Source organism: Fusarium subglutinans, assembly GCF_013396075.1.
Source record: "Fusarium subglutinans strain NRRL 66333 chromosome Unknown NRRL66333_c0000005, whole genome shotgun sequence".
NCBI lineage: Eukaryota > Fungi > Ascomycota > Sordariomycetes > Hypocreales > Nectriaceae > Fusarium > Fusarium subglutinans.
Genome location: NW_023502068.1, coordinates 74,831 through 88,193, shown reverse-complemented (window position 1 = coordinate 88,193; position 13,363 = coordinate 74,831). Strand labels below are relative to the sequence as shown.

The 13,363-nt window shown below is 49.7% G+C and overlaps 3 protein-coding genes across 3 annotated transcripts; 2 read left to right on the top strand and 1 right to left on the bottom strand.

The window, feature by feature from the left end:
- Positions 1 to 5,030: 5,030 nt before the first annotated feature.
- Positions 5,031 to 8,000, bottom strand: FSUBG_1072 (coatomer gamma-2 subunit; the record flags this gene model as incomplete). The annotated part of the gene is made up of 5 exons (XM_036675326.1): positions 5,031 to 5,263; positions 5,314 to 6,126; positions 6,177 to 7,494; positions 7,550 to 7,860; positions 7,925 to 8,000. The coding sequence occupies 5 exons, from the start codon at positions 7,998 to 8,000 to the stop codon at positions 5,031 to 5,033; spliced, it is 2,751 nt and encodes a 916-aa protein (XP_036543240.1).
- A 663-nt stretch (positions 8,001 to 8,663) lies between these two features.
- Positions 8,664 to 9,820, top strand: FSUBG_1071 (ATP synthase mitochondrial F1 complex assembly factor 2; the record flags this gene model as incomplete). Its single annotated transcript, XM_036675315.1, has 2 exons — positions 8,664 to 8,967; positions 9,021 to 9,820. The coding sequence occupies 2 exons, from the start codon at positions 8,664 to 8,666 to the stop codon at positions 9,818 to 9,820; spliced, it is 1,104 nt and encodes a 367-aa protein (XP_036543239.1).
- Positions 9,821 to 11,368: 1,548 nt separating this feature from the next.
- Positions 11,369 to 13,025, top strand: FSUBG_1070 (aspartic-type signal peptidase; the record flags this gene model as incomplete). Its single annotated transcript, XM_036675304.1, has 3 exons — positions 11,369 to 11,576; positions 11,627 to 12,702; positions 12,759 to 13,025. The coding sequence occupies 3 exons, from the start codon at positions 11,369 to 11,371 to the stop codon at positions 13,023 to 13,025; spliced, it is 1,551 nt and encodes a 516-aa protein (XP_036543238.1).
- Between the last annotated feature and the right edge of the window lie 338 nt (positions 13,026 to 13,363).

The following is a 13,363-nucleotide window of genomic DNA, read 5'->3' as shown; positions in this document are numbered from 1 at the left end:
TTATGTACAAACGTCACTACTCCATCAGGGACTTTCACTATTCCGTCTTTCTCTCACAGATACTCTTAGAGCAGTAAGATAACCTAAGTGAACATCTCTCCGAATGTCGGAAGTACTTGATGGCAGAGTAAACAGCGGGCTCGGTTTGTATTCTTCTCGACACAATGGGCATCCAGGATTCCATCCAGTTTCTATTCTTTAACCATTCCATTTGCATCACCGCTGACCTGCGCTGTCTGTATAGCTAGTATTGGCACACTTCTCCTATGATCAAGGTCGACGATCCCCCATCACCCTCGAAGCTCCCGCCGCAACTATGTCTTCGCTGACTTATATGGAAACCACCCTTCAAAACCTATCCCAAGTTCGAAACAGGATACCTATTTCTTCCCAAGCTTCCACCCCATCAGGCCGAACCGCTCCCCTGATCCAAGAGAAACATGCTATCAGAAGGCCGCTCCTCCTTAACGCCAATACTCCGTTTGCGAGGTTCCAAGCCCACCACCGGGATCCCAGCATATCTCAAGTCCAATTCAGTCTCAATGAACTTCTCTAGCATCAGCATTCTGGTTCCAATGCAAATTGGCGGTCTGTTCTGTTCTTTTTTGACGGAATCACTGCGAGCTCCCCTGCCCCTGAGTTTCGAAGCCCGGTGAACTTGTTGCCATTGGACTACGCCGGCCGTCATATTGCGAAACAGGAATCTTGAGAGCATCTTCTTTTAATCGCATACTCAGACCCAGACATTCTGGAAGATTAGAGGATATGTCGACAAGACGTCTCTCAAGTACCAAGATTTGTGTCAGAGCGATGAAGACTCGAGCAGGCAGACCTTGTCTTTGGCTATGCTAACGCAAGTTTGCTGTGAGTATCTGAAAGGCACCCCGACAGACTTTTGGTGAAGTATCACGCCAGTTGCTCTATACATCGTTTCAGTCCGCGATAAAGCAATTCACTGCCGCTCTGGCGGCCTTGGGCCAAAGAGCGAATAGTCTCCTCTTGACCGATAGCTGGAGACTTGCCTGTAGTATACATTTAGTGGCTTCTATTTCCACATGTACGCGAGCTTATCGAATACTGATATGACAATAGAGCAGGGACATTTTCCAGACATAGATAGGATGCAATAACAGGTAAATGATCCATTAGATTGACTTGAGAGATATGCTGCCACGGGCCGTCGACAAGAGTAGAGGATGCTCAGCTGTCTTCCTGGATGCAGTTCATCCTGTGACGTATGGTAGGAAGATAGAGATCCTGCCTTTGTAATGTGCAGAGGGAAGTTCTGAAGAACAAGCAGTCGTTCAGGTCGGTCTTTGGCATACCCATAAGGGGGCCTGACAGAGCTCTTGGATGTTTTATGGTCGAATACTCTCAAGTTTACATTTGCATGCCAAGATGGGATAGCAGATATGAGAGGTCACAGCAAGCTGTGGGAAGACTTTTCCCGAATGCCCCTTATGGTGGTGGGATATGCACGATCCGCTGGGTGAGTCCTTGCTTCTCCTTGTTCAGGTCTGATTCATCCCTCATTCTTTGAAGGGGGCATTTTCTCTTGATGCATTTCTGTTCTCGAGGGGTCTGAGGTTCCTCTCAACAAGCGGTGATGTGAGACTTCGAGGCGGTCTGCTGAGTTCAGTAGAGTAATGATGCTAGCCCCAAAGCCAAGCTAAGAAGCCGGTCTCGTTTCGTACTTTTTGCTTCCCCCTTGCAAGAAGACCCTTGCCAACCTCGTCAATTATGTTTTCCTCCTCGTTTGGGCTACTATACTTTCGGTCTTTCTCATAGCATCGACGGTTTGATCCACGTATGAGGCGGAACGCAAATATCGTAAGTGAGGCATTCCTGCGCTAACGAGGGTTGTGGTGTTATTGAGTACATGTTCCTATAAGAACAATGCGTGAGCGAATTACCGGGTATGGAGGATAGATGCCATTTACTTTGTGGCTAATCAACATCTTTCGGTTCGCGGTTTATATTACCCTTCCTCGTTTCCTTTAAATAGTGTAGAGACCTCTCAAGTCAAAATTGAGACTCCCTCCGCTATTATATCCCCCGATGGTACCTTATTCTCGAGTCAAGGCTTAGAATCAAGCTCTTAGGTCCCGACGCACCGGCATCTTTGGAAAGGATACAGCATGCTTCAACCCCATGGGTGGTGCTTCTTAGGGGCCAATTCGATGCATGGTGGGAAAGTACTTTGCCGCGGCTGTCATGCTTTCTTTCTGGGACTTACGTCCTGAAACCCATTGCCTAGTGGCCAACATCTTCCAGGTCTGGATACGGAAACGCATGTCATACCTTGTCTCTTGTAGGGGTGCGAGAGGACGCGAAGTAAGTGAGCTTCGGACTGTCGGGGCTCTTCTGGAGGCCGCGTAGCACATGGCTGATCCTTGCCTTGGGCTCTAGAGCCTTGGGGTTCGGGTCAGGGTCCCAGAACACCAGGTGATAGCCTCTCTGGGCCTTGACGATGGCTATAACGGAGCAGTGCCAGGGGATCTTATCCTAGTCCTCCCGTGAGACATAGCTACCCTTGGTTTTACCCTTCTCTTTACCCTTTATTTTACGGTTGAAGCTAAGGACCTTCGGATGTACATAGAGTTTCGGGTCGCGCTTAGACCATTTGACCAGGAATACGTTAGTATTAGATGCTAACTTCTTAGGGTTTTTCGGTAGTAAAGCATCTATATCCTACGGTAAGTGAGGTATAGCAGTATAGCTGTAAGTAAGGATTATTATTAGTAACGCTTATAGCAGAGGGGATCGATAAATATACCTGGAAGGTTCTCCTGGAAGGGGAAGCGTTATATAGGGGTAAAGATATATATAGCTTATAGTAGAGATACAAAGGTGGTGGAAGGAAGAGGTTGCGCTAGCCGAGTCTACCTATGTAGTAGGATTTTGCAGCAGGCGTTGTTGAAGAGGAGAAGCTTTGACGTCAGGCGATGAAGAGGTGTATGCGATGAAAAGCTACCGGGCCAAGGTCGGTGTCAAGGAGAGGGGAATATCATCAAGTCTCTGGATCGAATGCCAGAAGCAGCTTGATCAATTAAAGAAAGTCAGAAGCAATTCTTTTTAAGGATGTAATCGAGGTTATAGTGAGAATATGATCGAGAGGCAATTGAGGGTGGTTTCAAATAGAGTCCATAGGCCAGCAATTCGTTGCTTTCTTTGTCTCTTATGGCTTTCGAAGCTTCCCAGGGCGAATGGAGAGAGTGTGGCTGAAGATAGCATCACCACGCTACGAGAGAAGCATGCATTTCCCATCTCCAGGAAGAGCCTTCGTTCAAGTTGACAAAAGGCCAAGCCTTCTCTCTACATGTGCATTGATACATTAGCCGGTGCAACCTTGCTTTTGGGGACTGTTGTATGCTAGAAACTTACCCTTGTTATATATACTCGCATCCCAGGGACACATGAAGGACACAGTGAGATGAGGCTTCACTGGCCAGTGAAGATAGTCCAGTAAAGGCCTGAAAGCACATGTATGGCCGGGTAGCAGACTCAGCTGCAGGCTCGCTCTTCACCCACTTGATCTATACTAGAACATACTCACGCCCCTTTATCATTGATCTCATTATCGTTGCCTCAATGGCATTGCCATACCGACTGCTAGCCCTTGCTATCAAAACCGTGGCTGGTAGGCTCGAATTGCTTATTGTTTCCGACGAAGAGAAAAGATGCGTGGGGACACTTCGCCATAGGGACAAGAGACAAAGTGCTCTAGCATAATATAGGTAAGTGCTTCCTTCGCACACTCATCTTATACACAGGAGATTAATCTGCGATTTCCTGTAGGCATTGTCAGCTCTGAAGGCATATGTAACGAAGTCGGCGGTCCTACTGCGCCAGCACAACGCCAGATACGGGATCCAGTGTCGATGTGATGAATATAGACTAACACGAAAAGGGACACTGCCTGACTACAAGCGTATATGACTATATACTTAAGTATATATAGGTCAGGAGCATAATGATAGCTTAACTAAACGAAAGAATGGGAGGATGGAAGTGGGAGAAGTGAGATATATATACTTCAGGACCGCAGGCAGAGGAATCAGTGGGAGTTTCATGTCCGTCCAAAAATTTTGTCAATCAGTTACCAAAATGAAGTGCTTGTTTCTATTTGCCGAGTGGAAAACATATCCCAAACGGCAAAGGGCTTCCTTCGCCTGTTTCATATGTTGTACGAAGCATACAATTGTTCATTTGCTCTGCCAACACCAACATTTCAACGAAATCAGCGTCAGTAGCTGCAGTATATCAACACACTAATCGCCTGTTGTCCCCACCCCAACCACTTCTGCTGTCTGTGATGTTGTCTAAGTATAACTTGTATTAATATGAGTGACAGCGTGCCAACAGCGTCTTCCCGTACCAATCTCACTTAGCCAAACCGGAAAACAGTCTCACAAACACAAAGCAGGAGATACATGAGCCTGCATACTATGCCCTCTTTGCCATAAGTGTGCAATCATATGCTACACATATGGTCTAATGCTGTGGCTTGAACATGCACTCACTCAGCAACCTGTGTCACCAGCAAATGCCACAAGCATCAAGCCCATACAACCACGTGCAAACATCAACTCAGACAGGCTGGGCTACACCAACATGCCAATCAAGAATACGGAAGCATATGGTCTCAAAGACAAGCTGTGTGTCCCAAGCTTTCCTGGTAGACAATTGTTACACTGACTTCAAGTCACATATCACAGCCTCGGGTTTGGCTAGGTAGGTAAATTCATCTTTTTGCAACAAATAACATGGCCCCAACAACCATGCTCCGATAAAAACATGCTCTAATACCTTCTTCGCTTCCCTCTAACCACCCAATGAATATCCCCCTCATCACTTTTACGAGCCTTTTAACCACCCCAAAGTGACAATCGTGATTCCAGGACAAGGAAACGAATCGTAAATAATCACATTACTGCCACACTTGTACGGTATGTCTAAAACCGAGACAAAGCTTCAGATACATCATGATCCTTTCAACGCCCGCTTTGCTCTGCTTCTGTTGTTCATCTCTAAGCGACCGACGCAATGACTAGCGCAGCCACATTCTCCTCTTCGCTTCGCACCGTGATCTTTGTCGTGACACCAGTTTTTGATGAGTAAGCCATCCGTACATTGGCAACCACCCGACCTCCACCAACTGTCTTGCCGAGAAGCTTGAGTGTGTGGGTGGTCTGGTTGACAGGCACATCGGTACCCTCGAGAGGCTGGAGCGACAAAGCCTTTGTGAGTTGCTCTGTAGCGTCTGTGGAATTGTTAGTGCCATGTCTTCTATGAATTCAGCAGTCGACTTACCCGCAATGCTCTCCATGCCGCTCAATTGGAGGGTTTCTGTGACCTCCTCTCCAGAAGCACCAACCTGCTCCCAGATGTGGCTGAAGTTGCCGGCAAATGTGGGGATCACGTAGTCACTGCCAGCAAGGTCGAACTCGGCCACCTCGTACTCATCGTCGTAGCCGGAATCCTCGGGCTCGCCTGTTGAAGGGTCGATCTCCTTGCTGGTGAACTTGAGGACGTTGGAGAAGGTGGAGATGGGCAGAGAAGCCTCGCCGCCAACCTTCTTAAAAGCAACATAGACCTTGCCGGGCTCATCGGTTGCAAGCTTCTCAGCCTGAATGATGAAGACCTCCTCGAGCTCCTCCTCGTCCGCGGGAGTAGCGACAACAGAGACGTTCTCAAGGACAGTGTCGGGCAAGGTGTTCTTAACCTCATATTGGAGGACAATGTGCTCCTTGAAGATGTGCTTGACCAAGCTGACAACGTACTCAGTCTCGGCCTCAGTAAGCTCGATGACAGGCGAAGACTTGAGGACACTGCCAAACTCCTTCATCTCGGGGATCTCGAGCAGCTCCTGGGCATACCGTTGAGCCTGAGCAGAAGCAGAAGCAACAGCCTCGGCTCCGCTAGGCTTGGTGGGGCCGACCTTGGGGGCCTTGAGTGTAGGGGCAGTGGCAATTAGCTTCTTGGATCGGTCCTCGGCGTCGGCCTGCTCCCGAGTAACCACAGGAATCTTGGCAATGTCGAAGGGACTATCGAAAGCAGACTTGTCGTCTGATGTGACGTACAGGACAAGCTGCTGCTCGAAGTAGGGAAGGGAGAACATGTTCTCTGTTTGCGCATTAGCAGTGATCCACAGTCAGTCATTAATCCATGCTTACCGTTCTTGACGAATCGAGCTGCCATCTCATCATCCTCCTCATTCATGAGCTTCAGGTTGAGGGCAGCACGATCACGGACCTCGTCATCAACGTCATCCAAGCATCGGGTGAGGAGGACACGGACACTGCTCTTAACCTCGGGGTCCTTCTGGCCAACACCGAACTTGGCAAGGGCAGTGACAGCAGCAGCTCGCACAATTGCGTTCTCGAGAACCACTCGGTTGTAAATATATCGGATATACTTGGTAGGCTGAGCGGTCTTGGGACCCTCAAGACCGATAAGGTGAAGAATTCGAACAGCCAGCTTAGTGAACTCGCAATCCTCAATAAATTCGCAGAGGTGGGCAAGGGCATCCTCCTTGGAATCAGGGACAAACTTGATCAAGTCGAACATGCTCTCCACAACAGCCCTCTTGAACTCATAGCCACCCTCATCGCGCAGAATTCCACTGAGGAAGGTGAGCATACCAGCCTGCTTGCTGGGGAACTTGAGGCACAAGGTTCGGATAGCCTCTACAATCGTAATCTTGAATTCATCGGTAATCTCGGACATGAAGGTGGAAATCTGCTTCATTAACCTGTCGACACTGGCCTCGTTGCCGGTCTTAAGGAGCGTGGTGATGGCGAAAGTGGCAATGGATCGGTTGCTGTTCGAGATGAGAAGCTCGATATCGGGGTTGCAGGTGTTGACGGCGGTAGGCTTGAAGCTGGCAAAGTTGTGGAGGATTCGAAGAGCAGCGAACTTGGTAACAGCACGGGGAGAGGTGAGGAACAGTTGAAGGACGTGGACAGCTTGCGCTACCTCAGCATCAGTAACATCTCGCATGTCGCAGATAGCCTTGGCAGCCTCAAAGTTGACCATTTCGCTCTTGTGTCGCAGCCAGCCATCGAGGAGCTGCATCATGGGCTTCCTCAATGAAGCATCCTCCTCAGCGAGCTGTGCAGCAAGTCGAACCAGCATGATGATAGCGGCGGGGTTCTTTAGAGCACCAGCAGCGCCGAATTGCTGAACCATCTTGACAAGGGCCATTCGATCGTGCATGCGCATCTGATATAGAAGTCCGACAGCGTGGTATTGCGACATGGTCGAGTGGTTCATGGGAACTTGGCTGCTTGAGGTGGAGAATCCCAGGGAGAAGCCACCAGAGGACTTGTTAGAGGCAGCGGCCTCCTGGGTCTCGCTCTGCCATCGGCGTACGACATCCTTGGCGATAGGAAGGAGGTGGTATGAGGAAACGAGGGCGGCAGAGGATACAGAGGGGTTCTTATCGACAATTGCGGTCTTCATAACTCGTTCGATCGATTGCACGGTCGTGGCCTTTACAGTGTCAGCTTCCAGGGGTGTCGGTGTACCTGCTGGCAAAGCAACCTACATCAATAATACGGCACAGGGCGCGAATGGCATTGGGTCGGTAGATGGCGTCGGTGCTGCCGCCAGTATCCTTCATAATCGTGCTGGTAACCATAATAATATCCTCAGCTGAGTTGGCGAGCTCCTTGATAACAAGGTGGACCATCTGTCGGAGACTGGCATCCTTGTTCTGGAAGAGCTTCGAGATACCGAAGAAGAGGGTTGTAGCTTCGTTGGTGGGGAACTTCTCTCCCGTGTAGAGAAGGAGAGCGATCTTGGTGAGTAGAATGCGACATCGTCGAGGCTGGATAGGGGAGCTGTTGAAGAGTCGTGCTGTTGAACTATTTAGCTTGACTGTGGGGGGAGAATAGGAATAAGGCGATTGTAGGAGACGGACCTTCTTGGAAGACTTGAGTTCGGTCAACCTTGACCAGCCCGAGATCGGCGTCTTCGTCCTTCTTGCCGTAACTCATGTTGGGCAAATAGGTTGAGGTAAAAGGTTTGGTCGAGGGAGACTTGAGGTTGCGGTCGAGGCGCTCCTAAGGTAGAATCACCACGTCGCAGTTACGCTTCAGGGATGAGTGGTGCCGCATCACGTGATCTTATCAGCCCCTTATCGGACGGGGATTCGTGTCAACTTTGGCATTGGCTTCAGCTTAGAAGTCGAGGGTAGAATCTCAATTGCCGAATATTCGGTCTTTTATAGTGGTTAAGCTTTATCCTATCTCTTTGATCCATCAGCTCCTATATATTTGGCATTTCCGTATACCATTGTCCAATCGCTATAGCCACTGTATTTAGGCAAGGTTGCTGCTGGAGAATGGAGCACTGTAGCTTGAGGTACCGGTAGTCTTCAAGATGCTCAATTAAACTTACATTGATGCTCTAACATATCCTAATAGCTTGGACGGCTACTAGAGACTGCCTAGCATATTATGATTATCCTATTCACATGCCAAAAAAAAGTTTCTGGGGCCCTTTTCATAGCTCTCACCTTCAAAAAGTGACATCATGTCGACCCTGAATCCATCTACCCACTCTGAACTTCCAGCCGGACCCAATTTTCCGGGTCGCATCTTTAAATCCCCCAGCTTCATTCTCTCAACCTCAATTCACGACCCAACTTGTCGCCCAGAATGAAGTCTGTAACACGAGTACCACTTCGCATTGCGCCTCGGCTTATCCAGCGCCCGGACCTTGTCCGTCCAATTCACTCGACCGTGGTCAAGGCCGCAAATGTCGCTCCAGTGGTCGGCACTGGCCCGCCACCTGAGCCACCCATCCAACCCGCCGAAAATGTCCATCAGCGTGTTGCCAGGCGGAGAAAGCAGGCTGAGATGCTCAAGCATGCTAAGGAGCTTCGAAATGCTAGTTCCGGAAAGGGGGGCGGTGGTCTGAGGATGCGGTTCTGGAAGGATGTCTCTGTGAAGGAAGTTGATGGTTAGTCAAAATGCATTTACCCCACCATCAAAGCATATGCTCATGATATACAGGCGCTCTTCAAGTCTTCCTCGATACTCGGCCGTTGAGACATCCTGTGACAAAGGAGATCGTTCAAATTCCCATCACCAAGCCCGATCTTGCCTCCGCTCTCGCCCTCGAATGGGATCTTTTGACTTCTGCTCAAGATGCTACAAGACATCATCTGATCCCTCTTACAAGTCTAACGTGCCGGGCTCTCGATATCGCAGCGGCTGATAACACCGCTGGAGGTGAAATCCCAGAGGTCCGAAATGCCATTGCTACAACATTACTACGATACCTCGATACCGATTCCATACTCTGCTGGAACCCTCCTGCAGGAGCGCACGATCGCAGGAATGAAGCTGGAGAGTCGTTACGAGATGTACAGAAGCGCACAGCCGAGGAGGTTGTGTCTTTCCTGACAACACATGTGTGGCCAGGCATCACTATCAATCCAGTCCTTGACGGCCACTCCATCGTGCCTCGGTCACAGGCACCTGGAGTTCGTGAGATTGTTCAGGGCTGGATTACTGGTCTCGATGCTTTCGAGATTGCCGGTCTTGAGCGTGCCGCATTGGCTGGCAAAAGTCTCATTGCTGCTGCACGATTTGTTGTTGAGTGGACCGAGGGGTCAGTCGCGAGGGGTCATTTGAACCCTGGTAAGAAATTTGGTGTTGAAGAAGCCGCTGCTGCTACCAGCCTTGAAGTTGACTGGCAAACCGGACAGTGGGGAGAGGTCGAGGATACCCATGATGTTAACAAGGAGGATGTGAGAAGGCAGCTCGGCAGCGTTGCGCTGTTGGTGTCGGGCACAGGTTTGAAGGCATAAATAAATTGAGACTGGATACATGGCATGACTTGTAAAATATAACGATCTGTAAATTACCAGCTAGATAAAAAGGGTTTGGAATATCTTGGACTGATTTCATCAAACATAGCATACTGAGGATCAACGTTCATCTGTTCTCACCCTCATGTCACTGACTTTCACCAAGTTGTCAGCCAAAATCCTCAGTACGCCTGCCTGTTCATGGCCTCTGTCTGCGATTCGAGGGCACGCTGCAACATCGAACTGCAATGAGGCCGCCGATCTAGAATTACAGCAGAATGGCTTGCGCATCATCAAGCGCAAACATCGTTGCACATGGCTTGCTCATCATCAATGCAATTTAAAAGTCATGATGTCCTACCCTACACTAGCATCGCGAACAGGGATTCCACGCCAGGGCTGAGAATCGTCAGCGCAAATAAAGTGAAACAGACACACGCCAGTGCATTCGGGTAAAACTCTGATTGTCGAGTGGCAGGCTAGGATATGCTTCTCACCGAACGTTACTGTAGATAAACTTCCGATCATCTAATTCTTGCAACCACAAGAATCGGCTTCCGTGAGCTTAATTTCCACAAGTAACAGGGTCAAGCTTGATTGTGTGTGTGTCCAATCGCTTCACTCGTTTGCATCCAACGTTTCACTTTATGCGACTCGGGTTCAGAATAGGCATGCAACATATCGTATTTGTCCCAAGCCTCCCTCCCTCATTTACCAAATGCCCGTTGCTGCCGTTCTTTCGATTGTGGCACAAGGCGCAGAGCCAAGGGTCGAAATCGCCACGGGCTGAGATCCCTAATCCCAATTGAGCTTCAAAGACATCATCCACTACAAAAGGCCGCGCAAGCCGCCTACCCTTATGATTTTTAAGCTGAAGTCAACTGGCCAAGACACTATAGTGATTGCCGTCTTTCTTGTGATCAGGACGACGGCGAGTCTCATTGGGAAATGACCGAAGATCTGCTTGGTTGGGGTTAGCTTGGTTGCTAGGAAGAGAGGCGGAGTCATGATAAATGAGCCAAGCTGAATGGATCACGCCTGTAACGTGAGACATGGGGGGGGCTAGCGAGCCTTGAATTGGCACTCTGACTCTGATTCAACATGAAGAAAGGCATTGTTACTCCGTAGACAGAGACAAATATTAGCTGTCTCTTGTTAAATAGTGAGACGAGAGTCACTATGCAGAAGACATGCTTTGAATAGAAACACGTTACACAACAGAGCCTTCTCATGCGTAAAACAACGCCCCAGATTCCAATTATGCAGGTCCAAAACCCCTACGTCAAGGACTTTTCAGCCGTACCGTATAACCCAACGTCTAAGCAACCGCCAAGACCACCAGCCAAGCACATCCCGCTAATTCCGTCCCTTTAGATCCTAGCACATCCACCAACCAAGGCACAGCCCGGGGGTAAGGTAGGCAGGGAAAACGCCACTGGGGGCCTTGGAGTTGTTAGTTTAAAGACGAGGCAGCCTCTCTTCTTCCCCTAATAAGAGTGTTGTCAGAAACCGTTGTAGCCTTTTGCAGACAACACCACAGAAGTCATCATGAGGTGGACCACGATAACTACAGCCGCAGCCTTGCTCGGCAGCGTTGACGCCGTTAGCTTCCCGAGATCCAAGGCCGGTAAAGGTTATCTGTCGATGCACGTTGGTACCGTGGAGCGAAACATGAATAAGCAGCACGATAAGCGTCAAGACGGTGACGCTATCGCCGTTCGACTCCAGAACAAAGATTTCTTCTACGCGACAGACAGTATGTCACTATATTCCCAATAACTAACTACAGTTGTTAATACTCTATAGTTGAAATCGGTACTCCCTCTCAAAAAGTCACAGTCCTTCTCGATACCGGCTCCAACGAACTCTGGGTAAACCCCGACTGCGAAGAAGCTCAATCCACTACTCAATACAAACAGTGTCTTGACTTTGGACAATACGACCCTCGAAAGTCAAAGACACCACCCATCGGTCCTTTTGGTGGCGAGACACTCAACTATGGCGACGCGTCCGACTCAACGACGCACACATCTGCGACGATCCGATACTATACAGATCTCATGACATTTGGAGACTCAAAGTTGAGAAACCAGACTTTTGGTGTTTTGGTTGAGAGCAATGGTATCTCACAGGGTATCCTAGGTCTTGCGCCTGATCTGAGGGCCGGATTCGACGGGGATGAGCCTTATAGCTTGTTGCTCACCTCCATGGCGGACCAGGGGCTCATCAACAGCCGTGTGTTTGCGCTTGATCTGCGGCACTCAGACGATACAGAAGGTGCTCTGATCTACGGCGGTGTTGATCGCAGCAAGTATATCGGCAAGCTGGAGCCACGGCCTATCATTCGTGGTGAGGGTGGCGAGTACCGTCTCGCCGTTGAGTTGGACAGCCTCGGCGTCACTGTCAGCGGTGACACCCAGGACATTCGTGTCTCGAGCTCTGATTCCAACGTTATGCTCGACTCTGGAACGACTCTCACCCGCATGCACATGTCTGTCGCGCGACCAATTCTGGAGGCGCTCGATGCTCAGAACGATGGCGAGGGTTTTTACATGACAGACTGTGAAAACCGCGACCTCGATGGCACGGTTGATTTTGGGTTTGGTGACAAGATCATTAAAGTTTCCTTCAGCGACTTTATTCTTGAGCTTGGGCCTGGAACGTGCTACATTGGTCTTGTGCCTACCAGCGACCAGCAGATTCTTGGTGACTCTGTTCTGCGCGCCGGATACTTCGTCTTCGATTGGGATAACAAGGAGGTCCATCTTGCTCAGGCTGCTGATTGTGGTGATGAGGATATCGTTGCTGTTGGATCCGGCTCTGACGCTGTGCCCAGTGAGACTGGCAAGTGTAAGAGTTCCGATATCACAGCCACTGGACGTGTAAGTCATAATATTTCCCTCGTACTCCTGCGTGATTAAACTGACAACCTCAATAGGCGGCTACTGCTACTGGCACAGGCGGCTCGTTCCCTACCTCTGCGTACACCACCACTTACACCATCACCTCATGTCCCGATTTCGAACGCGACTGTGCCACAGGCGTCGTGACGACACAGACCTTCAGCGGTCGACCAACCGTCACAGTCACTGCCGGAGCCGGTAGTGGCGGCGACGACGATGACAATGCCGCATGGCAGCCTACACCCCTCAGCTGGGTGTTTGCTGTCATTGGCGGTTTTGCTCTCGGAGTCAACTTGCTATAGCGGGAGATATGGTTGTACATATTTTAATGACATCTCTTGGACATGACGATTGTAATTGATAGACCGCATTTGGGGTATGCGCGGCATGAAGCATACGGCGGCGTTTGATCTTTGCGTTATCTCACCTTGTACTCATGAATTGCGTGACCTGGGAAATTGCCTCAGCTGTACTGGGCCTCATAGCGTGTATGCTGTGTTCAGTAGAAAGGGAGCACAGCATGTCATGGCTTCACGATCGGGAGATACTTTCGGAGAATTTCTTCCCTCGATGTAGACTTTTTGTGCACCCATCATCGTGTTGGATCAACGTGCTTTGCTCGTGGTGCCGCAACAGCTGA